The sequence below is a fragment of the Cyrtonyx montezumae genome, unplaced genomic scaffold, assembly GCF_038088225.1.
Source record: "Cyrtonyx montezumae isolate F1298 unplaced genomic scaffold, pur_monq_1.0 scaffold_8, whole genome shotgun sequence".
NCBI classification, from domain to species: Eukaryota; Metazoa; Chordata; class Aves; order Galliformes; family Odontophoridae; genus Cyrtonyx; species Cyrtonyx montezumae.
In genome coordinates, this window is record NW_027072089.1 from 4,018,140 (window position 1) to 4,045,205 (window position 27,066).

General features: G+C 43.4%; 1 protein-coding gene across 1 annotated transcript in view; it reads left to right on the forward strand.

The window, feature by feature from the left end:
- The first annotated feature begins 822 nt into the window (after positions 1–822).
- KCNK9 (potassium two pore domain channel subfamily K member 9) overlaps positions 823–27,066 on the forward strand; it is a 74,770-nt gene continuing 48,526 nt past the window's right edge. The window contains exon 1 of the mRNA XM_065753642.1: positions 823–1,387. Coding sequence (XP_065609714.1) covers positions 823–1,387 — 565 coding nt within the window. The remainder of the gene's footprint in view (positions 1,388–27,066) is intronic.

Here is a 27,066-nt window from a genome sequence, read left to right on the forward strand (position 1 = left end):
TCTCTCTCTCTCTCTCTCTCCCCCTGGGGGAAGGCTCCGTCTTTTTCCGCTCCGCCCGCCCCGCCGCTGCCCGCCCGGGGCAGGTGCTCCGCGGCTGCCGGCCGCCTTCTCGCCGCTCTCCCGCCTCCCTTCGCCCGCCCGGCGGCCGGGGCGGCTCCTCGCCGCTCCTCCCGGCTTCTTCTGGGCGCTGGCTGCCCGCCGCCAGGGCCACGCCGCCGTCCCGCCGCCCCTTCCTCCCTCCGGAGCGGCGGCTCGGCCCGGTTCGCCCGGGGATGCTGCCCTCAACTCCCCGCCCGCCGCCTGACACCAACGCCGCCGCCGCCGCCGCCGCCGCCGCCGCCCTCTCCGCACCGGACGCCGCTCCGTTGCTCTCTCCGCGGCCACCTGCAGCAAGCCGGCTCCCCGCTGCCCGCCTCGCACAGCGGCGCAAGGAATAAAAGAGCTCAGCCCGTCCCGACCTGCCCAAGCAGGCGCTCCTTCGGGCCGGGGCGGGCCGGGCCCCGCGGGCTGTCCCCGACGGCGGCCGCTTCTCCGTGTCCCCTGCGCGGTTCCACGCGGATGGGCGAGCTGCTGCTGCCGCCGCCGCCCGTTCCCCCCCGGCCGCGCCGCGCCGCCGCCTGAAGAAGAAAACTTGGGACGGGGACGGCCCCGCCCGGGCTGCGGGGGACCCTTCCCCGCATTAAGTTCGCGCGGGGACCCACCCGCCTGCCGCAGGACTCCGGCCCGGGGCCGCCGCCCAGCGCTCCCTTCCCTCCGGCGGAGAGCTCGGCGGGGACCCCCCGCCCCTGGCCTCGGTGCTGGGGAGGAGCGGGGGTGCCCTGGATGGCCCTGCGCACTGGGACAGCTTGGTTTGGGCAGGTCTTGCGCAGAGTTTCCCGGCTCCAAGGCACCTGGTCCCGGCGCTCCAGCAGCCTCCTGTGCCTCTCCTCTTCCCAGGAGCCCGAGCAGGCGGGCGGGGAGCGGCCGCCGCCGCAGCGCAAGCTGCCCCGGAGCAGCCGCCAGCCCCCCCGGCAGCTGCCCCCTTGCTGCGGCTGCTGCGGCCTGTCGGATCCCCGGGCGGCCAGGGGGGGACATGGTCCCCTCACTCGCCCCTTGCTGGCGGCCATGAAGAGGCAGAACGTGCGGACCCTGTCCCTCATCATCTGCACGTTCACCTACCTGCTGGTCGGGGCTGCCGTCTTTGATGCACTGGAGTCCGACAACGAGATGCGGGAGGAGGAGAAACTCAAAGCCGAGGAGATCCGGCTCAAAGGAAAGTACAACATCACCAGCGAGGACTACCGGCAGCTGGAGTTGGTGATCATGCAGTCCGAGCCACACCGGGCTGGTGTCCAGTGGAAATTTGCCGGTTCCTTCTACTTTGCCATCACGGTCATCACGACCATTGGTGAGTGTCTCATTCTGGGGAGGGGGTGAAAGCTCTTCCAGATTGGAAGAGGGGCAGGGGGCTGTGGCATGCAGCGGGTTAAGTGCTGGATGAGTTTTTTGGCTTCCCTCCTGTGTTATGCAATTCATGGCTCTCCATGGGCAACTTGTTGGACTCGGATTTGTCCCGTGTCCCTTCCTGTGATGATGGAGCCCGGATGTCACCTGGGTGGGATGGTGTCTACCTGGTTGCTATTGCCAAGCTGTGGCATGGGTGGTGAGGAAAAGGAGGAGGGAAGAGGTGCGATGACATTCTTGTGAGGGGGATCACATTCTCTGGATGAGGCTCTCTGGGATTTCCGTGCAGGAAGAATCAGGCCCTGTCATCATACTCCTCCTGGAATGTGCATGCACCTTCACTTAAGAGGTGCAGAGAAATCTTAAGCATAAGGCAGGTGGTTGAGTTTGAAAAATGATGAAGACATGGGAACTGACTAAGCTGGGAGACCTCTGGACGTAGTGGTGGCCAAGGGCAGCCCTACTTTGTCAAACTTTGTCTTGCTATTGTCAGCAGGGGTTCCCACAGCTTTGTTCCCATTGCTGGGCCTCTCGTGGGCATTCCCAAATGTGTTCCTGAAGTTTTCTTTGCAGTTGGAGAGTCAACAGGTCACAGAGTGCATTTCCTCTTTGCAGGCATACTGCCCAGCAGAGCGATGCCCTCTGTCACATCCACGTTGCCAGCTTTTCCTTGGCATGCCATTTCCCAGGACAGTAGAGTGGACACAGCCACAGGCTGTACATTTTGTACTTCTCTGCTTCATTCAGATAAAATGAGGCATTCTGCATAAAGTTTGCTTCCCTGTCATATAAATAACTACCGTGATAACTGGAGACTGCAGCGTGCATGTAGAACTGTGCTACAACTCTGGCTTCAGCATGATTAGCAGGTGTGTTCTTGTTGTACGTTCAGGATGCATTTACTGAGGCAGTTGACTCGTCCTTCTTGGAGACGCTCCCCTCTAACATCTGGGGAGCTCTGACAGACCCCTCTTGCTCAGTGTCTGTTTGATAGCACACAGAGTAGGACACAAAAGACTCGCTTCCTTACTAATACAGAAGGATTAAGTCTTTTGTATTTACCACTTAGGGCATGTTACGGCCAATTTCCATGTTACCACCTGAAGATACTGATAGTTTTCAGCAGAATATGCCATCCACCATACTTCGAGATGCATTTACTTGAATTTACACCTGATTGTACTGTACGTGTTGCATTAAAATTTTCCTTGGAAAAACTCTGGCAGCATGAAGCCTGTTTGTCCTAACGAAGATTAGATTTTAAACAGTAATCTCCTTTTCTGATAATATATATATATATAATGCACATATTTTAATTACCAGATGGCTTGGATTTCTCCTATTCATTACAATATCAGAACTCTCTCCTTGACTTACAGATACTCTTTTTCTTGATTCGTGTCTTGTTATTTATTTGTACTAAGTGAATACAGGACTATCATGCCCTTCTGGATTGCAGCAAGGCTTCCACACACATGCCTGTATACTCATAGTGCCCTGTACTCTTTCTTGAGTGGTGGCTGCAGTACTTGCTGTTCTTAAGCTTGGCTGGTGAGCAGCAGAAGAGGCTTTTTTAACAGTAGTTTTCTGTTTTGACCATATTTTACCTGGAAACAAGTGCAACTTGCTTGGAAGTCCATGACATTTTATCATGCAAAGAGGTGAGATTAATTTAGAAAGCTCAGAGCACATCATTGTGCAGAGAATGGTGTACATTTCTGTAGGCAGAGGCACTTCGGGATGTCAGAACTGTTTAAGTTTTACATGTGTATAGCAACGGGGAGCCACTGGGAGGGAGAGTGATAATAAAGAATGGTGGAGAAAGGCAGACATTGTTTGATGATGGTTCATTTGGGAAGCTCTGCTCCAGGAGGATATGTGTTCTGTCTCTGAAAAGTTTATTAGTAGTTACTATCTTCATTTTGCCAAGTGTCTCTCTATTCTGTGTATCTCTCCAGTACTAAAGTGGTTTTGGAATGTTGTGATATCTATCAGTTGTCTGTGAAAGTTAGCATGGAAAGATGTTTCTTTATTTTTTTTTAATGTATCCTAAAAGAATTTGGTTCACAGGGGGAGAGTACAACTTCCTGTATTACAGTTCTCAGGAAAATAAGAAAATTCTTCTCTGTGTTTCCTGCGTTGGACAGTTACCTTAGATATTCGTCTTAATCTTTGTGATGGTTCCTATTTTTAGTCTATATGTACGCTCTCATATACATTCCCTTCTCCCTCTGAAACCTTCAGGAAGCACATACAGCGTGTGCATTAGAGAATAGGCTGCAGTCTGTAAGTGCCCATGTAAAGTGCCCCTAAATAACTGTCTCAGACTGATCTTTGAAAGAGTCAGTAAAAAGCATCGTTGCCTATTCCAGAGTAGTAAATCTGTCCATACAAACTTACCTTCTGAGAAGTGCGATAGGAATCAGTGGACCACAGTTTGGCAGTATGCATATAATAGCATACGAGTTTATGTCTAACTTTATTATGTTCCTTATATCGCCGTGCTAGCAACATGTGCGGTTATCTCTTTACCGTGTTGGTTTAAGCTGCTTGGCTTGAATTAAATCAAAGGCGACTCTGGCTATCCGCGGAACACGACCCAGCCGCGATCCGCGTTCGCCGCGGGACGTGGTGCTGAAAGGACAGCTCCGGCAGCGTCCGCGCCTCCGAGTCTGGCCGTCCTGCTGGGCATCCTCTGCCTACAAGGCTCCGAGTGTTGCCTCCCCGGAGAGCCCTGCGTGAAGGACCTGTTTGTACTGAAGTACAGAGAACTGAAAGCCTCCTGTGAGAGGCAGAGATGGTTTGAGCAACTCACGTTTCCTCAAATCTTCAGCGTTTTGCTTTTTATTAAGGGGAGGTGGGGGGTTGTTGCTCACTTGTTATGAATTCTAAACAAGAGGGACTTGATCAAATAAATGGAGCAGGTTTTTCTTCCACCTGCGACAGTATTTTTTTCCTACTGCCAAGGTGCCGCATTGTTGTCTTTTTTTTTCTATTTTTTTAACACAGCTGCAGGTGCTACAATATTTGATGCCTCTGCTCTTAAAATCCATTATCAGAAGAGAAATACACAAAGTTTTGATCATGTTTCTGTTCTGGGAAAGTTTTTAGGTGATCAGATGAACTAATAAGCTGTTCTTGGCTCTCACCAGTTGCTGAGTTTGCTTCAGGACTGTTCTCACTTTAGAGTTAGCTAGAATTTCCTATCTGTTTGCAATCACACAGTCAAAATGCTGACAGAAAGTGATTTAAGCCAGTTCTCCATGAAGCTATTTAACTTTTATGAGATGCGCTGTGGACTGTAACATCAAGTTAATCAAGAGGCTGGGTACAGTGAATGAAAACACCAACTTTTGGATCTAGAAAGTAGTGCCAAGGATTTCTACTAAGTTTTAATGCCCCTTTCTGTAGGTTTATAGGAGCGGCTAAACTGATTCCGTGTAAGAAGGTGTCGACACTGTCAAAATGTGTTGTTGGTACGAGTATCACTCTATGATTTAGGCCTTAAAGGGTGATAGTCATACTTGATTTAACACCACCGAGCTCTAGTAAACAGTGAATATTTCTGGAGGCTTGCGTAGAATATAAAGAACTGAAAGCTGTTTATGTCACCCTAAGATGAACTGTAGCAATAAACAGATTGAGGATTTTTATATATATTTTTTTCCCGAGAAGTTACTGTAAGTAAAGCGAAATTGAAACAGCGTGTGCAGTGAATTATTAGCCTCTTTCTCTTGCTTTTAGGCCTTTGTTTTTAGTCTCAAACCTGCTATGAACAGAGGCTGAATGTTCCTGGTGAGCAAAGAGAATAGTTTTGAAGAATGTGGTGCATCATCTGTAATGATGAATGGAATAACCACCTGGTGACAGCAGTTTGGCTACTGATAGCTAAAGATTCGGGAAGGGGATGGCTTACTTCTGGCAGATGGTGGACTGACAGCCAATTTGAACCTACATTAATGAACTAAGCAAGCACATGCTTAAATCCATGTCAGGATAGTTGCTTTCTTTCCTCATCCTTTCTCTGCATCACTTCAGCTTTTTGTAAAATGGGGATAAAATACTCACCAAGATGATAATGTCACAATTTTTCTAATTTGAGTTAGAAAAGGATGTGTTTTTATATGTGAATTATTTTGTCAGTATTTCTGTAGGGCCAGTCTCTGATGACTGGAGTCTGCTTCTGACTTTTTTATTGCCAGTAATATTTAAATGCAGTCCAATGAAAAGCTTTGAGTTGAGAATAGTGTCAGATGGACAATTTCATATGGAAATAAAGAAAAAAAAGGAAAAAAACAAGACAGGCATGGAAAGACAGAGAACAAATTAATTAATGTTTGTTTTTTTTTTCAGTTACCTGCTGCATTTGTGAGTTACCAGAAATCTGAAGATCACAGCTCATTTAAAAAATCAAATCAAAACAAAATTAAACAAACACATAAAAAACACCCTGAACAATCAAGGCAGAGCAGGTTAAAGCCACTGTTGTTAATCAGCTTGGGTGAAAGTAGAGAGTAAGATTTTGTGGTGACGTGAATGCTTGTAGATCTGCTAAAGTCATGAATCTTTTCTGATCTACACCATCTGAAGCTGCAGTGGAGAATACTGGATGATCAGAATTTGTAAGATTTGCTTGTGGCAAAGAGGAGATCAGCTTCTATGAGCCACATGAAGACGAACATTTTCTAGAGTTTGCTCTCCTGCAAAACTAAGATATTCTGCAATATCTTTTCATACTTTGTCTCAAAGAGGATTAATAAATAATATCCTAATAATATTCTGCAAAGACAGAAGGGACGTTGTATACCTCCTTTGCTCCCATGCTCACAGAAACAGTTCTTGAGTACTTGAAAACTGGTTTTGCAATGATACCTGACATTCCTGACAGAAGCACATTAGTAAAAGCTTTTTAAAAATTGCTGATAAGCTCAGACTGATGGTGAACTGCACCTTCCAGCTCTATGGCTTATTGACTAGACAAATATCCAGTAAGAGTCTGAAAACAGCTATGGGGAAATATTGAGAAGCCTCTAGTCACTCTACTTTGTGATGGTGTCAGCAGATTTCCTTAGCATCCCCAATCTTGAGAAACTGGCATTTTGTATTCTTTTTTAATTTGGTGCCCTTTCTTTTCGTTTTAACTATTCTTCACTCCTTTAAGCGAAGCAAGTGAGATTTAAACCAGGCACTAGCACACTCTTTCTAGTTGTTAGGGTAGTTGTGTGCCGGAGGAGACTGCCTAAGGAGGCCGTGGAATCTCCATCATTGGATGGATTTAAACAGAGTTTAGACAAACATCTGTCATGAATGGTTAAGTTACAGCTGCTTTTGCCTTTGGGGGAGAAGATGGACGACTGACCTCTTGGAGTCTTTATCAGCCTTATGTTCGGCAGTTTTCTTTTGCCGTGTCTCAAACTCTTAATAGTTCTTACACTGCTTGTTTTTTTCTTGAGAAAGAAAACCGAAGATATTTTCTGTTTTTACCACCCTGTGGTCTTTTCTTATTCGTTAATTTTCTGTGCAGTGAAATAATTTGTATGCATTTGCAGGTGTCACCATAGAAATGTCTGTTTGCCCACTGATAAGGTGGTAAGTTAGAGGCGTCAGTGAGTCTTTTGGGGTAGTAATTAGCTGGGAAAAAAAAGTGATACCCCTGTTACAGGATAGCAAGCAGAAATGTTTGGGGCATAACTGGAAGGGAGAGGAGACGTTCTAGACTAAGAGTATAGGATGATGTTTATCTGTTAGCTATTGGCTTGTTTCCACTAGTAAGTGGAACTCCTTTGCTTTCTCTGGCAACAGCAGCAGTACTATGAGACTTGAATTAAAGGAAAATTGATTAATGGAGAGCTTTCAGTTTGGACAACGTGTTTTGGGACCAACCCTATTGGTCTGGCTTAAGCAGGAGCCAGAGTGCTGTCATCTTCTTTTGCAGGCAGTATGAGCTGAGGTGAGTAGTTCCTTCAGTGCTGGAGCATATTCCTTCATGAATGCTGAAAATGATGCTCATGGCACCGAACTGGAGTTACACAGCACTTTATATTCAGAATGCTATTCTGACATTAGGTGATTCATCTTCAAAACACCTCTGTAAGAATTATCCTCAATTTAGAGACAAGAAGATAAAATGACTTTCTGAAGATTCAGGTTGGGAACTATTTCTAATTGCCTAGCAGCTCACTTCTCTGTCTTTCAGACCATGTGGCATTAGTTTATAACCAGATTAAACAGTTGAGAGGAACAAAAGGCACGGATCCATAATGAATTCCAGGTGATATTAGCAAACTCCTGTAGCTTAGGTCTTCAGACATGCAATAACATCAGAACCTAGAGCTTTCTTATGTCAAGGAGCATTTACAACTCTGGCTGTTTTTCAAAGACCTTTTAGGGTTTTTTGTTACCTGGTTCCAGTGGATTTTCCATAGAATCCTTGAATGGGTTTGGATAATTGCTACATGAAATATCTCTTGTAACAGATGCTAGCAAGGACAGTTGCTGATGATGCAGAACTAATCTGTAAGAGACCTTGGTGCTTCTAAGTTGAAGTACAGCTTACTGTGAACTTAGAGCAAATGTTTTCTGTATGTAGCAGGCACGTTCATCTCTTTTTTTTTTGTGGAAGTTTATGAATGAAGCCATGGACTATTTTAGAAGTATCACACATGTACATTGGTTTAATGGTAATTAATTTAAAATCATTCATTGAATCATAGAATCCTTAGAGTTGGAAGGGACCTTTAAAGCTCACCTAGTCCAACTCCCCTGCAGTGAACAGGGACATGCACAGATACATCAGGTTGCACAGCCTTACCTTGACAGTCTTCAGGGATGGGGCATCAACCACATCTCTGGGCAACCTGTACCAGTGCCTCACTGCCTTCATTGCCTTTTCTGGACACAGAACATGAGATACAGTGACTCTAAACTAGGAAGTATGGAGCCTTGCCACAGGTTACCTGTATTCTCCTAGGTCTCTGCGACTTGACTAGCTACAACTAATATTGATGTTGACAGTCTGTGGGTTAGGGAATTCTGGTGAAAACAAACAAACAAATTAAAACATGATCCAAAGTCAGTACTGTAAATGACTAGGAGACTTTTGTCTCACACACAGTACAATTGGATTAGGCCATTATTTGACGTGATTTCTACAGTGCAAGGAGTTATATTCTGTAGCAAATCAACTCCCCAAAAATATTTTTAACAAAAATATTCAGATTTTTTCTTTAATAATAAAGTAAGCAGAATTAGTGATTTTTTTTGAAATTTTTATGATTTTTTGTGAAATCTGACATTCAAATTGTTGAATTTGACATTTATACTGATTTTTACCTTTCGAAAGTGGAAGGCTCATGTATATACTTACTGAATACCTTAATTTACAGCAGTAAGGAGGAAAAATGTTGATGGAGTTTTATTCTTTTTATCTGTTTTGGTTGTGTGTTTTTCTTTTTTTTTTTTTTTAATTTAATTTTGCTTTCTTTCATTACAACCTGACGGTTGACAGTCTCTTATGATCCAATGAGACATTTTTTGTTTCTTTTTGGAAATGTAATCCTCACTTTCCTTTCAGGGGAAAAATCTTCTAATTTCTTATCATTATCATTATTATTTTGTTTAGGAGTTAACTGGCCATTTCTTATTGTATTGACAGTTGCTACAAGGGATATTTATGGTAGCCAGTTTGTTAAAGAGTTTAGTATCCTTTTTAAACTGTTTGCAGTATTGAGAGGATCTGGGCATATCAGTGACAGACATATCTCTATTAAGGACAGATCTATTTTTCACTTGTTAGGATGTTTAGGAGGGAATAGTCTGTATAGTCTTCCAACTACCTGCACCAGCAAGAAGAGCTTTAGAGAGAAGCAGGCAAATATTGAGGTTAAAAGGTATCTGATGGGAAGTTGATTGTCTACTTGCTCTCCCGTCGCAGAAGGGGATTGCTCCATTTGCTAACTGTGAGATGTCTCTGACAGGAAAATTTCACAGAGAGCTTTAGGACACAGGCTGATGAATGAAACCTACAGCAGCTCTCTCTAATTGTATAGTGCACGAGATTAGCTGCAAGGAAATGTTTGTAGACTCTTAATTTAGGGATATTCTTGACATACTGAAGGAAGATAGAAATAAAAGAGATCTACTTCCCAGGCAATTGGCACTGTCATCAGTATCCAACATATATTACCATTAAGTCGTAATGGAGATGTTTGGGTGGAGATGGGGTATTTTATTTCTTCTACCACCTTTTCTTTTGTTTTCCCATTGAGAGGATATACTCCTCCAATGCTTACTCGAAGTTTCAGTCTTCCTTCACTGTTTGATGTGTCAATGAATCTCAAGAAGAGGATGGATGTAATAGCTATTTGGTCTGTGCTGATGCTATGTCAGATTTTACATTATTTTTTGGTATTTTTGCCTGACAAACAAATGAGCATTCAGTCTTTTGGCAGCAAAGGCTTAAGCTCATGATTTGCTCTTAAAACACATCCTGCCTAGTAGTAAAAAGCCTGTTATTTAAAGGGCACTTTTCAAAACAATTAGGGCTTTAGGAGCAATGTGTTTGCCTTAATGAGTGCACTCTGCCAGTCAGAGCGAGCAACAAAAGCTGATACCTACTCATGTAGGCCAACAGAAACAAATTAGCGTGTTACAAGCCAGTTTGTGAATGTACTGCACATCCAAGAGGTTTGTTTTAATGCTTGAGAAGCACTTGATAGGTTCCAGAATGGCTCCGTTTTTGTTTTCTTCCCAAATACCACCACCAATTATATTTTCATTTAGAACCCTTTGTACCACTCCTGTCCTTGTGATAGCTTAATCTTTATGGGTTGCATTCAGTGCTGGTTTAACTTGCTGGGCTGGCACCAGAGATAATTTTCCATAAAGCCTCTCAGTCTTCCTTCACAGCTTTCTTTTGCTGTATGAAGTTTGTTATCAGTACCCTTACAATGTGGGTAGGCCAGCTGCTGGCACTTTGGTATTTATTTGGTGATAACTGATTAATCTTGGGTGGTTTACTTCCGTATTGTGGCTTCCAAAGGTGGGGAATATTAATATTTTATAGAGTGGATTTTTTCATGTACTACAACTGTTTTTTCTTTTCTCAAGGTAAGGTATAGCAAAGGGTGGTTGGTGATGCTGAAGGGGTAGAAGGATCAGATGCAAGCTTAGTTTTGAGTATTTAGCAGTAAGTATCACAAAGAAAGTTGCTGGCACTTGAACATTTGTGGTCCTGATTTGGATGACTAATAGAAGCCTAACTTGCAGGTAGGGTGCTGAGCAGTTTAAACATATCTCTGTCATCTCTTTGGAAAAAATCCTGCCTGGGGAGCTTTTTAATGTCCAACTAAAGACACAATTTGTTCCTGAAGAGCTTGAGTTTGATACAGTGAATAAGAGAAACTGTTAAACAGCAGCAAAGAAGAGTTACAGTAGCCACAGAGGAAAGATCTTTTTAGTCATGATACCAGTTAAATGCAGCTATACTGCCTGGGGAGGGTGTGCTCTTTGCTAAGCCTTGAAGAACAGGATAGACGAGCATCTGTCAGGAATGACCTGTGCATCCTGTCCTAGCTCGCGGCAAGTTATGGACTCATCTCCTCCTGCCTTATTTTCTATGGTTCTGTACACACGCAGGCTGTTTGAAGTTTGTCTTGGATCTTGCTTGGTATCTATGTAAGTTTGTCATGTCCTTTTTTGCTGAAGGTTCCTGCTTCCCTGAGGGATTATTAGTGCATCCTACCATTTTGTCTCCAGCTGAATATCTAGATAAGAATCAAACTCTTCTCTTAGCAGCAACTGCTCACTGTCAGCAGTGTCACCAGTTTTTTTATGGCTACTGTTTGAACGGCTCTACCAGTGGCTGTTGTAGGGAAAAGCAAACACGCTGCCTATCTCTAAAAAAGCAACAGGAGAAAACATGGGGAGTTAATGCTCAATCAGCCTAAATTTGATACTCAGAAGTATATTTGACCAAGCTGTTAAACAATCAGTGTGAAAGTACCCAGGGGATAACAAGGGGACAAGCTGAAACTAACATAGATTTTTCTTGAGTAAGTCAGGTCAGACTGCTCTAGTTGTTTTTTGTTTCTGTTTATTTATTTTTAGTGGAATAGCTGGCTTAATTGATATTGAGGGAGTGGTATTTCTTGATTTTTATTACATATAGTTTGTAATTGTTTTTATTACATAAGCTTTGTAGAAAAGAGCTCCCTACACCTGGTGTAGGGAATCTGCTTTGGCAGGGGTGTTGGACTCGATCTCTAGAGGTCCCTTCCAACCCCTATAATTCTGTAGTTCTGTGAAAAACATAGGCTGGATTAAGTTAGTACAGGAGGGTGCAAGGTCTGAAAGCACGCACACTGTAAGCTAGAGGTTGCTCTGCATTTATCTCATCTGTGACAACAGAATACTCTCTGCAGGTGTATGTAAACGCAGCAGAAGATATAAACTGGGTTGGCCTTTGCTAAACCTTCAACTGGGTAATTTCACAATAGGAATAATAATAATAAAAAGCTAAAATCTTCATCATAGTTTCTGTTAGACTGTATGGCCATAACATATACAGAGGTCTTACAAGGTTTTGTCTTGTTGGTTGGTACCGTTCAAGTTTCTCATCAATGGCTTGACTGGTAGAACAGAGAGAGCACGTTATTAATGGTAAGGGGAGGTCACTAGCACTTTGGTGGACAAAAGCAGAATATAGAATTATTTTGATAAATTGGAGAAATGGTCTGAAATCCATTTGGTGAAATTGAGTAAAAACAAGTGCAGAGTACTTACAAGTGCAAAGTACTACAGTGCAGAAGGAAAAATCAAATACATCCAAAGAAAAATGATGTGAACTGGCTAAATTCAAGTACTGCAACCAAAACATGGTAATGAGGTGGATTGCAGTCTAAATAGGGGTTTGTGGCATGAGATGTTCAAAATGGGCAAGCGTTGGATGTTGTAGGGTAAATAATCCTCAAGGATGGTACTCAATGAAAATAGTACGGAAGATGGTATATTTTAGTAGGCCTATATACTTGGTACACAGATAGCTATCAAAGAGGATAACTTTCCTTTAGGATGATAGAGGCTTGCCATAGACTTCACACAGGAGGGATCTCCAAGAAGAGATCTTTCCCTGGTGGTAGTCAGCCCTTAAATGGGGTTTGGGAGAGGTGGAGCCAGGCTCCACCCCTTCCAATCACACAGGTACATTACCTTCACCTGTGGCCCTGTGGCTGACTCGGTGCTCGCCTCAGGTGACCAATCAGTAGTTCAGGCCGTGATTCAACAGTTCCCATACAGATGTGAATCACAGAAAGCAGTTCTTCTGTTTTCTTGGTATTCATAAGGCTTCAGCTTGAAAATTGAGGCCAGTTTAGGGTGCACGGTTTTTTGAGAAAGGAACAGAAAAATCAAAGTGTCAGAAAGGGAAGCAAAATGCTAAGATAAAATGACCTCGCTTTCATATGAAGTTGTTGTGGTTTAACCCAGCAGGCAGCTAAGCACCACACAGCCATTTGCTCACTTCCACCACCCTTCCCCAGTGGGATGAGAGAGAGAATTGGAAACAAAATAGAACTTGTAGGAAGAGATAAAAACTATTTACTAAGACAGAAAAGGGGAAATAGAAACAAAAATGTGATGTAAGCTATATATAATATGTCTTCGTATCTCTTTTCATCTCTATAACTGCATTTCAATTACTCATCACCTGCTGATCGATGCCCAGCTAACAATACAACTGCTCTCTGATGGACGTGTTGCTAAAAACACTGTCTCACCACCTGCTGACTGATGCCCTGCCAATCCCTGAGCAGTGTCCCACCTGTGGCTACCATTGCACAGCTTTATAATGTCCTCATAACGTCACATGATATGGAATAATCCCTTGCATAATTCAGGCTAGCTGTCCTGGCTTTGCCCCACCATTACTGCCATGCCATAATGGTGGTGGCTCTTCCCACTGAGCTGCCCAGCCTGGCCCTGGACCAAGAAACAAACTTCATTGTACCTCCATGATTTCTATGTTGTTTCCAGTTCTCTCATTCATCCCACTTGGGGAGCAGTGAGCAGAAGGCTGTGTGGTACTGAGCTCCCTGCCAGGTTAAACCACAGCAGCCCTGTTTGGCACCTAACATGGTCGAGGTGATGTATAATATTGACTTCCCCCCTCTACTCATCTCTTGTGAAGCCTCGTCTGGAGTATTGCATCCAGGCCTGGGGCCCTCAGCACAAGAAGGACACAGAGCTCTTGGAATGGGTTCAGAGGAGGGCCACTAAACTGAGAGGGTTGGAATACCTCTCATATGAGGAAAGGTAGAGGGAACTAGGCTTGTTTAGCTTGGAGAAGAGAAGGCTCCAGGGAGACCTTGTTGTGGAGGGAGCTTAGCAACAGGTGGGGGATCAAGTGTTTACGTGGGTTGATAGTGATAGGACAAGGGGGAATGGTTTTAAACTAAGACAGGGGAGATAAGTTAGATGTTATGAGGAAGTTCTTCACTCAGAGGGTGGTAATGCACTGGAACAGGTTGCCCAGAGAGGTTGTGGATGTCCCATCCCTGGAGGCATTCAAGGCAAGACTGGATATGACTCTGGCAGCCTGGTCTAATGGTTGATGACCCTGCCCACAGTTTGAAATGAGATGATCTTTGAGGTCCTTTCAACCCAGGCCATTCTGTGATTCTATGATGATTCTATGACTTGGACAGTGAGCAGTTATCCCAAGGTCCAGATGACCACAGGTGTTCACAACCCATGTGGAGGAAATCTTTATGAAGTGTATATATTGTGTGCAATATATCATTGCATATCATTGAATATCATTGTATGCAATACAATGGCAGCAATAGCCTGGAAAGTTCAAGGAAAGCCAACTGTGGATAAGCTGTCTAGCCTACTTCAACAGTATGAAGAAAATCTCTCCTTCCTACAGTCCTGTGTCTCAGCTGTTGAGAGATTGTCCCCGGAGTTCCAGTAATTCAAAGATGATATGCCCAACTCCTCACCTGTATGGTTCAGTATCTTATCTATTAGAAGTAAGTGTTCCTCTGCTCAAGAGATGGGACATGGTAAGCACACACCATGTTCCAAAAAGTAGTTTTACATGCATGACCATGGAGAGGATATGAAGAAGCAGGATAGAAAATCCACCTCGATCCTACGTGTATGTGAGTTAAAAGGGGTGTTCATCCAGGAAAATGGCAGCTCCAGTTTCCAGTGGGCACTCTCTAAGCAGCGGCCCACTCCCAGACAATTTCCCACAGCTTGACAGCCTTCTGCATGATGTCATCATGTGCTATGGAATAACCCTTGGCCAAATTCAGGCCAGCTGTCCTGTCTCTGCCTCACACCTTGCTGCCACATCGTAAAGGTGATAGCTCTTCTTTTGAGTGGCCCAACCTGATCCTCAGTACGCACTTGTCACTCAGCAACAGCGAAAACATTGGTGTGCTATTAACACTTATCTCAGCTGAAATGAGTACAGAAATGAACAGAGATATTGTTTAGTCTGGAATAGAAGTATATGAAGGAAGGGAATAGTAAGTCCTCACATGTGTGAAAGGTTGTTGTAAAGAGGGCAGTGATAGGTTTCTCCCACATATTTACCCGGAGTGTTTACACTGCAGTATGTCAGATGCAGGCTCTGTCAGCAATGGAAACAGCTGTAATACGATCTGCAGGAAGCCTCCAAAGTGCCAATGGTACATTTGTCTGAATAGGTTAGTTGTCCAGCAGGCATGGGCTCGTTATACTTGAGCCTGCCTCACTTCTGAGTGAACTAAGTTACCATGGTTCTTCAAGCCATATGTTCCTTTGAGTGGGGTGTTGGTATCTACTATACAGGATGAACTAATGATTTGAATAACCTCTCAGTGATGGACTGAGATCTAAGAATCTCCCTAAAGAGCTCAAGTAGTGTAATGAGGATCCTCCTAGCCCTTGGCTTCTGGACTTGTATACTCTATGGATGTTGTAGAGTACCATACTAAATGCACAGTAACATTTCCTATGTAGCAGCGATATTTGTTGCAGGTAAGACTGAACTTGCCTTTAAAAGAATTTTTCTTCTAGAACGTACATCAATATGTATCTTGCAGCTCCTGCTCATTTTGCTTTTTGGGTTACAAATTCTATCATGTTGAAACAAAGAGGTTTCTCCTATTTCCCTAAATTTCATGCATACAAACCAGCAATTTCCAGAACACAGACAATCATCCAATCTGTTATCTTGGCAGACATTGATGCGTTTCTACATTGGAGGAAAGAACTCTTATCCCATAATACACCCGTGCAATATATGGTGTTGGTGATTTCGTTGCTAACCCCTGCAGCAATCAGTTTATGCCCTCAAGCATGGGATTTGATTATCCTTGTCATTATCTTAGCCACAAATGTTATTAGCAGCCATAAAATTGTCCATTAAAGTGAGAGGAATTACTTGCCTGTACCAAGGGGAGAACAGATAATTTACTACACTGATTTTAAGCCTAAATTTTCTTTTTTTTCTTTTTTTTTCCCCAAAACAGCCTTCCTAAGCCTATGTACAAGCCTCTTCATTACTATTATTATTATTATTATTGTTGTTGTTGTTGTTGTTGTTGTTGTTGTTGTATTACACAACTCACTTTCTTCTCAGTGAGCTTCATGTCTGGGTGCTTACACTGTAACAGTAAGATGGATATGTGCTACTCTTGAAATAATCCGGAGTCGTGACCATGTAGTTCCTCATGTTCCATGGTTTAGGTGAATTCTTCTCTAAATCTGGAAGTGGAGATGCCCAGACTTTAACTGGATTCATAATTTTGGACTTCAGTATTGTCCCAGGCTTCATCACCACATGAACGATTCTGGAGGCCTGAGTCCGACTTAGCATGCGTGCATGGACATCCCTGGCTGAGTGCAGAATCAGTTGATCTGTTACTGGTGGTGTCATTTTTCTAAGTTTTCTTGATACTGCAGTAGTATGTGTTTATGAGAGGAAGAGATGATATATCACAAGGACAAAGAAAAGGTGCTGTGGCTGAGTGGGTGAGATGCAGAGTCTGAAAATTTTCTTTGTCCTCACTGGGACTGGCTGATTCATTCCCTTCCCACCACCCCTCTAATTCCTGTTCATATATCACTTCACCACAAAGCTGCTTTTTTATTCCCATGTGGTATTGTGTTTCCACCCCCTCCCATCAACAAGGAGTGGGAGAGATCACCCACGTCTTTCCCAACAGACAAAAATGGTGGAACCTGACAGACTGGGACAGATTCTGATCACAGTTGCTCTTTGTAAATCCCGTGGAACCTGGTTGCTTCAATGGAATTGTTGGCTTTGAACTGAGATGACTGTGCAGAATCTGATCTTGAGAGTCTGTATTTTAAAGGAAGCATCCCCTCCTACTCACACATGCACAATACAGCACCAATGTTACCTCATGTAGCAAATGGAAAATGTTGCAGTAGCCTGAAAGGAACAGCAAATATTCTCAAATAGGGCTTAAGAAAGTAAATATAACCAACGCGATCGATACAGCTCCATAGTGGCCTTTATAGATATGTCTGTCTTTGTCTTGATCACACTATGCACATCTCAGTGCTGTTGAAAATGTATAACCCGAGGGACCTCATTTCATAACATAGAGCTGATGTATTAAGTGCAGGGTCTTGGACAGAAGGTCTGACAGAGATGGATGTTTAATCACAGAAGAGGTTTTCCCCTTTCTCCTCTGAAAGAGCATTAACTGAGCAAAACAAGTGTAAATATATATACAAAATGGATATATATTCATGGGTTTTCCAATATTATTAGAAACAACTCCTCAAAAGCTCTTGTTTCCTGAGTCATCACCACTTACTTAAAAAATGACTTTGCAAGAACAACTATTTATTTCAGGACATTGAAGAGGGGAGAGTCTTTTACCTTTCTGCATTCTAAAAGCTTTATATTCTTCAGCTGCACTTCTGCTTGTAGGAAATCCTAGACAGAGGAACGTCCTTATGCTTTCCAGTCTATGTCTTATGATCTTCTTTCACTCTTGACATCTTCCAACACAGTCAGTAGTACTCAAGCTATTCTTGCAGAGTTCCCTATTGAATTTGTTCAAGCCAAGCTGCTTATTCTTTTGAGAACTTAGTTTTTCTTCTGATCCAAGAAGAAAGATAAAGGACTATGGACTAAGTGGTTGACTGATAAACTTCCCAGCCAGAGGACCATGCCATCAACTGTCTCAGTAGAAGTGCTGTTAGATCTGAAAGGAAGAATTCGTGCCCTCATGAGCTGGGACCATTCTTTGGTTGCCTATATATGAAATAGAGGGAACATATTGTGGTCTTAGGTGAGTTTTGCTTCCATTCACAGTGCAAAGCTTTTTACCACAGAGTGACTGGCACGTTTTCTTGCATAGCATATTGGCAAAGACTTTGAAGAAGAAGGGGAAGTTGAAAACACATATTAAGACAAAGTACGCTGTTGCTTGGAATCACTCATTCAGTTGATGTTGTGAAACAGAAATATTTGCTTTTGTTGATCATCATGCAGACTTCCAGGAGACACGTACTTCACTTTCTCATGACCAGCTTGACAGAGCTACAGCCTTGTTTTCTCTGATGAACTCAGGGAAAGCCAGATCAATTGGCTATTTACTAAATCAGGTGGGCAAACAGGCGGCCACAGAATCCTTGATGTTGCCCTCCTTTGTAATGGTTCCCCTGGTAGGTGTCTTTGGCTGGGATAGGAGAGATATGGACCTGTTGGAGCAGGCACAGAGAAGGGCCACAAAAATGATCCAAGGGATGGAACACCTCTCCTACAAGGACAGGCTGAGAGAGCTGAGGTTGTTCAGCCTAGAGAAGAGAATCCTGGGAGACCTGAAAGGAGCCTTTCAGTATCTAAAGGGAAGCTATAAGAAAGAAGGGGAGAGACTTTTTAGAAGGGTCTGCAGTGATAGGACAAAGAGAAATGGTTTCAAACTAGAAGATGAAAGATTTAGATCAGATATAAGGAAAAAGTATTTTATAGTGAGGGTAGTGAAGCACTGGAGTAGGTTCCCAGAGATGTGGATTTCCCATCCCTGAACACATCCAAGGTCAGGCTGGACAGGGCTCTGAGCAACCTGATCTAGTTGTTGGTGTCCCTGTTTCTTGCAGGGGAGTTGTACTGGATGGCCTTTAAAGGTCCCTTCCAACTCAAACGATTCTATGATTTCACGATTCTATCAGTCTTAGTGTTTTAGTTCTGTATATCAGAAAATATGTGTATAAAATCATGGCATGGTTTGTGTTCAAAGGGACCTTAAAAGACATCTAGTTCCAACCCGTCAGCAGGGATACCTTCCACTAGACCAGATGGTCCACAGCCCCATCTAACCTAGCCTTTACTAATTCCAGAAATGGGACATCCACAACTTCTCTGGGTAGCCTGTTTCAGTGCATCATAACTCTCAAAGTGAACAATTTATTCCTTGTATCTTATCTAAACCTATCCTCTTTTAGTTTAAAACAGCCCTTTCTTCTTACTACAGTCCTCACAGCTGCAGTGCTTGATGGATGTCAGTCTTGCTGCTCAGAGTACCTGCATTGTGACTGAGACCTGGGGCCTGGGTTTCCTGTCTTTTTAATGATGCAAAGATCAAAGGCTGTGCAAGTGCACAGTGCTTGATTTTGCTTACACCAGTATGAATCGATTGACTTCGCTGAGTTATGAGGGATTTACAGCTGGGGAGAACAGATTCTGACCTAATGGCTCCAAAAGAGGCTTTTCTTAGATGAGCAATGTAATTAGAACACTGGAACAGATAGATTTCATGACTCATTTGTGGGTCTGCAGTCTTTTCTTTGCTTCTTGTAGGGTGTTCACTAATGTCACCACACTTCCATTTCACTTGTGGGCTGATCTAATGAAGGACCAACCTTCGCTTGAACAGAAATCCTTATTCAGCTGCAAAGCATCCCCCAATCTTTGTGTCACTGTACAAACTTTATTTACCTCGGAGCACCCCAGGAAGAGACCCAGCAAGCTCAGAGCTAGACATTGAGATCATCAGGAACATTTTCACTTTCTTGTTTTGTTGGAGCAAAGCAGATGTGAGGAAGTGAGGCAGGGAGCAGGGAGAATGGGTTGGTGACTAGGTCCATTTACTAATCCCAAATATCTGTCTGCAAGGAGCAAAATAGTGTAGCACATACACCACCATGGACCTACTCTACATATCCAACTGAAAGTCAGTACATGGATTTTGAGATCAGTATTACCTCTTTCAGAGCTGGTTGGAGGTCAGAGAATGAAATACTTTTGTTAAAAGATAACAGAGCACGTGTCTACAATAGTCATGAGGCTGTGCTCATCTCTTCCAAGAGTCTGGAGGCCATGCTGTGCACAAGAGCCTGATGGGCAGGTGGCAGCACTGAAAAGATGAACATGGAGTTGCTTTGTCTGCCAGTTCTTTGTCAGTCCCAGTGTGAAAATAGAGTCATGGGCCTGCTGCTGCAGTTTGGCTGGTGGCCATGACATGATAACAACACTAGTAGTAGAGTTCTGTAAAGGCTGAGCAGGCAGCAGCTCCTAACAAGCTGCATACATTGTCTCACCTCTTTGTAACTCATCCCTTGTTTGATCTGAGCATGAGCTGTGATGCCTCTTTTCACATCAGAACTGTTGGCATGGAAAGAAGCAGTGGCCTTGCTTTGGTCCACTGAAGTGACAAGAACCACTGACTAGTTCCAGGCAACAACAGGTATATAGTGTTGCAGTGGATTTGGGTCCAACACATCATTGAAGGTTTTTCTAAAAAGACCAGAGGCCATTTGTGTAGGGGAACCAGAGTTAGCTGCCTCTTTTTTTGTGCCTGTGTTATCTTCTGAAACTTTCAAGGTGCCAGGATGCATCTGCTACAAAATCACAACCTTACTGCAGCTATACCTCTGCTAGCTTTAGCCTTCCTAGCTGGGAAGCTGCTGGTACAGTGCTCAGCACAGCTTGTAAGATCCACCCAGCAAGAAGGTGAGTTGTTATGTGTGCCTCACCGCTTGGCAGTGACAATAGCATAACTATATCTGCAGTTGCATTTGATGTTGGTTTTCTTCTAATTTGCCACTCACTGAAACTTAGAGCTAGTCATGATGATTGGTCTTGTCCTTGGATTCAAGCCCTGATGCACTGGGCTCTGTACCAGCATGAAATTCAGGGTAATTTTGAAAAAAAAAAGATCATAGAACTAGGGCTCCATTTTCAAAAGTAGCTTTTGCACTTAGGAGGCTGTTTTTTCAAGCCAAGTAAGCTCCTCCCTGCCAAATATGAGTTTGGAAAGCAGGTTGGTTGGGGTGCTAAGTCATTGAGGAAGATGTGAAAAACAGTTTAAAGAAAGGATATTTTCTTTAAAGTTATCAGAATGCTTGGTGACTCTGAGTCCTCTGGAATCTGCCTCCTCAGGTACCCACCACACAAACCTCCCACGGAGGATTTTGCTGTCCACTTGTTACACACTGACTGAAGAGAAACAAACTTCTATTGACATTCACAGAAGCTTGGGGAATATCTGTAAAACTTGGGAATAAATAAATGTATTGGTGAAATTTCTGTCACTTTGAAACCAGACATGAATGCTTCCTTCAAGTGATAGGGTGAAAGGGGAAGGAATCATGAAAATTGTAAGTTGCATGGTTTTTTTCGCTCAAGAGATCAATGTATAAAACTGTGTTCTTCTACTTGCTCTCAGTTGTCACCATCACTACTAGCTGAAGGGTTTATCCCAAGAAAAATATCAGCCTCATGGGTTGGTTCAGGGACAACTTTTCCATTGAAAAGGCTGTGAAGAACAATACCTGGAGAGGTCTTCTTGGAGAAACCTAAAAATGCTAGTCACAACTGGCACAAATGGCACTGCAGATGGGGAAGTGGGTGATGAGATGAGAAATGGGAGCCAGGAAGGATGGAGCAGGGCTTTGAGGTAATGAAAAGCTTGAAGATATTGGAGGAAAGGGAAAAAAATCAAAACAATAGAGAATCAAGGGTGAAATTCCTGGAGTATTGTGCAGCTTAGGGGGGCATTATTGACATTAATTTGCTTTGATATTTTTTTCAAGATAGGTGAGGTTGTCCCACCTGAATTTGGTAGCCTGCAGGTACAGAGCATCACATCTTGTGTGCCATTTAGAGCAATTACAACTTGATTCACCTGCCCTAGTGTGCCAGTTGGAAGTGAACTTGGCTGAGGGATTTCTTTATGCCTTGCTTGGTTGTGGGGATCTGGATGAAGGACACATTATCCATTCTGAGAGTATGAAGGTACAGATCTGATTTTTTAAGCCTCCAGATATAAACACTACCATAACTACTTGCAGGCTATTTGCACTACACAGCTAACACTGTAAGGTAGTCCAATTCAAAACAAGAAGTTCACGCAGTACAGTGTTGCCTGAAACTATAGGTTTTGTGTGCATCAGCTTCATTAGTAGCCCAGCTTTCTTGTATGGCTACTGACACTCTTCAGCGAACTTCGGAGTTAAAGCACAAGTGAGATAGCTGTTAAACTGTTCCCACTATTCTGATCTGTGGAAGCATTTGGCTGTGGAAAGCCCTGCCTCAGCAGGATTGGGCATTGTAGGGGTAGAAATGCTAAACCTAAGGTTCATGGTGCTGATGCCAGATCATCAATCAATAATCTGCAATCCCAGTTTTCCAAGCCTAAATATTGCTTTATGACCTCAGCTGGATTTATGGATTCCTTTCAGGTTTGGCTGACTTGGGAATGGACGTCCAAGGAGGGAAGCTGCTGTGACACATACCCTGATGCTTATTTTTTCAGATTGAAAGGCAAGCATATGGCCATTTAAACTTTCTTCGAGCTTTTCTCTCAGTTCAGCCACATCTGGGGAGGACTAGATGTTCTTGCTATTATGTGTGAGACCGAAAAATGCAAAATTTCTGTGGGAAGAAAGAAACCACCAAAACCAATCTCTTGGCTGCTTTGCCCTGAAGAAGAATTCTGACTGAGTGCAGCACAACTCCAAGCTGTCGTAACGTTCTCTGCTGTCATTGTAAAGCTGAGGCAGGCGTGCTGCTTCCTCTCTGGATTGTATATTTTGAGCGTGTTTCAATAGTGCTCCGAGTTAGCGTATTTTTCTCTTCCTCTACAGTGCCAGTCATTGCCTTTTCTTTATTTTAATGATTAATTGCTCCAAATACTCGTGATCCTGGACTGCGAGAGTACAATTTTTGAGCTGTATTTCATTTGAACTTGCTATGCAAGTACAAGTGAACTTGGGGGAGTGCACACACCCACGTATTGCTAGGTAGAGATGGTTGCCAAAAGGACACCAAGTAAAAGAACAGTTAGTTCTTAAACAGGAGTATAATCTAATAAGCCAAAAAAGAGAAAATTACATATTGGAATCTTCAGTGCCTTTCCCCTCCCCCTGGTTTCAAAATTACAGCGAGTACAACCCCTGACTAGAGCAGTGATTTAAATATATATAGGCATCTGTGCTTCTAAGAAAAGGAAGAGTGTCTGTTTGGGGAGCCGTGTGGAATGAGTTGGTGGATCTCAGTCCAACTGCTGGCAGCCAGGTTTTCACATCACTCAAAGCCACCCCCTCACCCAGCCCCCTCCAGGGCTTGTGCCAAGCTCTTCACCTCTTCCCCATATGATGCCACCTGCCTTTGCACCTTCTGTCCAGATGGAGTGTTTCTCATTTTCCATTGGGTTCCTTCTGGGCTGGTGCAGGGACATGTTGATGGCCTGTCAACCCTATATGTGCAGCCAGAGGCTCTTCTTGCTCTCTCTGCTGTACTGCTGATCTTCCACACATGGGAAGCCAACTGCCATGAGATTTCTTCCTCCAGACAGTCCCCATGCGTTAGACACATTTATCCATACTGTGACTGGTTTTGCCTGGCATGTGGTGCCATCTTTTCATCATGCTAGCTAGAAGGCATGGAGTCTTGTCTTTGGATTGCAGAGCATTCCCTGTATAGGGTGGACGTGTGGACATGCACCTCGTCTGGGTCTGGTGTTTCAGATATATCAGGAACATGGGTGTTGTCTGGGATGTGTTAGGACAACACCTAACCTTTTCTTTACTGTGGCTCATGTTTTGCTGCAGGCAAAAAGCTTCAGGACTTGCAGCAAATTTAGCAGCTCAGAAACAGAAGGTTTTTTTGTGCTGCCTGGAGGTTACAATTTCCTCCTCGGTTCCTAGGTGAAGAATCCATGGCTTGCTGCTGCCCTCCTTCATCTGTTCTTAGGATGTCCATTGCCAGGACCCTCAATCTGGTCTTGTTTATGTGCTGCCTTCCAAACCTCACTGTGTGACTTATTTCTTACAAATCTGTCTCTGTGCCTGGGTGTATTTCGATATTAATGATCCTTCTGTATCTTTGAAAAGCACAACAACCCTTTCAGATGAAAGTGGCACTCTGCAGTCTGAGTGCTTTTACCTTGACTCAAAAACTTTAAAAAGAAATGTTAATTGCTTTTGTGGGGTTATTGTTGAAAAACGCATGCTATGCAGGCTAACTCAAAAAGATGAATCCTGGTGTTGATAAGGGAGAGAGCAATCTATGCAAGTCTGTGAAAAGTCAGTAGTGCCTAGGGCAAATTCAGAAGTAGAATGGAAAGAAACTTAAGTGATTTTTTTTTTTCCTGTTGCTTTTGTCTGGAGATGGCAGATCTGACTGGCATCTCAGGGCTGTGTTAACTTTTGCGCTGCTTTGTCACAGGCTCTTGGCTTCTTCAGTGTGCTGCTTGTGCTGCTTTTCACTTCTATGGCAAGTGGCCAGCTGGAATGAAAATGGAAAGGGAGAGGGAAGAAGAGACTTCTGAGAGATTTGATAACTTATAAGAATCGTGAAAAACACGAGAAAGGTGTGTGTTACCTCTTCTACACTCAGAGATGTTCAGGTGGATTGGAACCAGTGTGCATTCAGACCTTGGGGATTGGTCAGGAAAGGGTGAAATAGCTCTCAAGGAGCCCAGGGTCAGCACCAGGGGATATATCAGAAATGTGAGGATGTCCCAGCTAGTTCCCTTCTCCCAGCTCCTATTTGCCATATAACTAAATCAGCATAGTCTTGTAGATGCTGGTGGTTTGAGATGTAGACCGTGCATCTTCATTGCTTCAGCTTGCTCTTTGGTGTTCATGTATTCTGTTCCATCTCTGCTCTTCTACTGACTGTGCTATTTTGTTTTGCTCATATTCTTTTTTTTTTTTTTCTTCCAAGGCCTGAAGACAAAGTTTAGAATTTTACTCTGTGAAATAGATGCATAGAGCATAGGCATTGCTTTTCCTGTACAGGTGCCCGAGGACCTTAATGCTTCCAGCCTTTAATCTCACCATGTCTCAGTTTCCTACAAATGAGATAGGTACAACCAGTGCCTGCCTCTTTCCTCCTTGTGCAGTCTGCACTGAGAAGAAATCCTTCCTTTGTCTTTTATGTTTGTGCCTAGTTGGGATTTCAAAAGCCCGTGTGAAACCCAGTAAACTAAAGCATTATTTTAATATCAGTACTTACCTGTTGCTATTCTCCAAATTCCTGGAGTTTTTATTATTTTTTTTTCACAAATCCATTCTGATTATCCCCAAAGAGGTTTTAATGGGCAGGGAGAATTAAATCAGGCACTTAAAAATCCAGACACTTAAGGAAAGCAGCAACCTAAATGATCATCTCAAGTTAACGCTCTGCTGTGTAACTGCTTATCCTACAAAGTGCTCTGAACTGTGATGAAGCAGGTGGTTTGTAATAGTGGAGCTATTTGGTATCAGGCAGAATCAGAAATACCCCACTGCATTCTAAGTGGTAATGGTGGTCTTCTGTGTGAGAGTGATGGATCAGGAACATGCTTTCTGTCATAGCATAGCTACAATCTAGCTATAAATCGCTTTTAATTAACAGCATCTCCAGCAACATACTCACGAATATAGCTCATAATCAGTTAACCTCAGTGCTCACTGGTGGTAATAAAACAGCACAAAAATCATCCTGGGGAACAGTTGGGAAGGGAAAGAATCTGTAGTTTGTGGAGTGGGAGATAAATTGGTGTGAGTTGAATGTCCTTCTTACTAACATAGCCAGTTACATGGGCTCCTTCACTGTCAAATCAGCCTCAAATTCAGCACGAGGGCTTAGTATCCCTGTGCAGGGCGCAGAGGGCAGAGAACCTTCTGGTTCACCTTGACTGGGAGGATTGTGCAAGTGGCATGGACATTTGGTTCCAGTGCATCACAGAGCCAAGCTCTTGTTAAAAAGGTAATCTCATGCTCTGCAGAATTCTAGGCAACCAGATCATCCCCTACTTGGGTTTTTTTGTTTGTTTTTCTTGCCATACTCACTCTTGCTGTGTTACTTTTTTATTACTGTACCTGAAACAATACCAATAATTTACTCTTCTTTTGATCCTTGGTCCATGTAATGTCTAGTCCCTGAGTTTTCTACACAGGATCAGATTCCAGATGGTTCTACAGAAGGCAGCTATTATGTATCTGAACTGTGGCTGCGATGGTGTATCTGAACTGCAATGGCTAAAATAAAAAAATGCCAATTAATGCTAGTTTGAACTACTTGGTAGCCTACAAAACTGAACACTAGGCATTCATAATACTCCCACAAGGACCCGGGCTTCAGGTTTCGCTGGGAACTAACAGTATTTAATCCTAACCAGTATATATATATACATTTTTTTTTACATGTGACTTTATTTGCAAGTAAAGAAAGACCACAACAACGTGATAAAAATGCTGTGGCTGCTTGGGCTCAGTGCCTCAGCTGTGACATTGGTGGTGACATTGGTTTGTGAGAGTTTCCCTGGGTTTAGAAATCACTCTTTTGTCAGAATGATCATTTTTTTCTTGCTTATCACTGCTCTAAAACAAATATTCAAGAGGTGGGTGAAGTAGTCTAGCAGCAGATAGTCTTTGGGTGAGACTTGTTTGTGACTTACTGCTCTGCTAATGTCTCAGTTGATTGCATAGAGAAGAAGAGGTCGAAGGGAAAGGAAAGGAAGTAGTATTATTGGAAACCTGACAGTGCGAGACCAAGATTCAGATCCTTCATGAATGGAGCTGCATCACTGATTCTAACAATAATGCTTTCCAACCTGAAATTTCATCCTGCTCCTGAGAAATACTGAATGTCAAAAGTGGGGTATTCCCACACAAGGGGTTAAGGGCTGAATGGACACCTGAAGAATTACTGTATATTCAGTATCAGTCCTAATTGCTCCTAGAGACTTGAGCTGGCTTCTGGGCACTTGACTTCCCCTATGTCTCTCAGGGAAAGCAGAAGCCTTCTTTCCAGTGCTAAAGTTGAAAGCAATCCCAGTGCAATCAGTTCTGTCATAGGGTGAAAAAGAATCCTTAGTATGTTCTTACAAATGCTTTCTGAGGTCAAATCTCAGGAGGCAGAGAGAACGGAAGAAGAGTGAATGTCTCGTTCAGTTCAAGTGATAGGGACAGGTCTGTCCTTGTGTATTTGCTTCAGTTTGGTGTTGTAATTAAGAGGATGACTGCTTTCCATATACTCTGGAAGAGTTGTTACTACCAGGCAACCACAGAGAGCAATCTAAATGTCTGTCACAACATTACAGCTGCTTGAGGAAGTTAGCTTTTTGAACCACCAGTGAGCCATGTAACTACAAGTGGAGCCAAAAG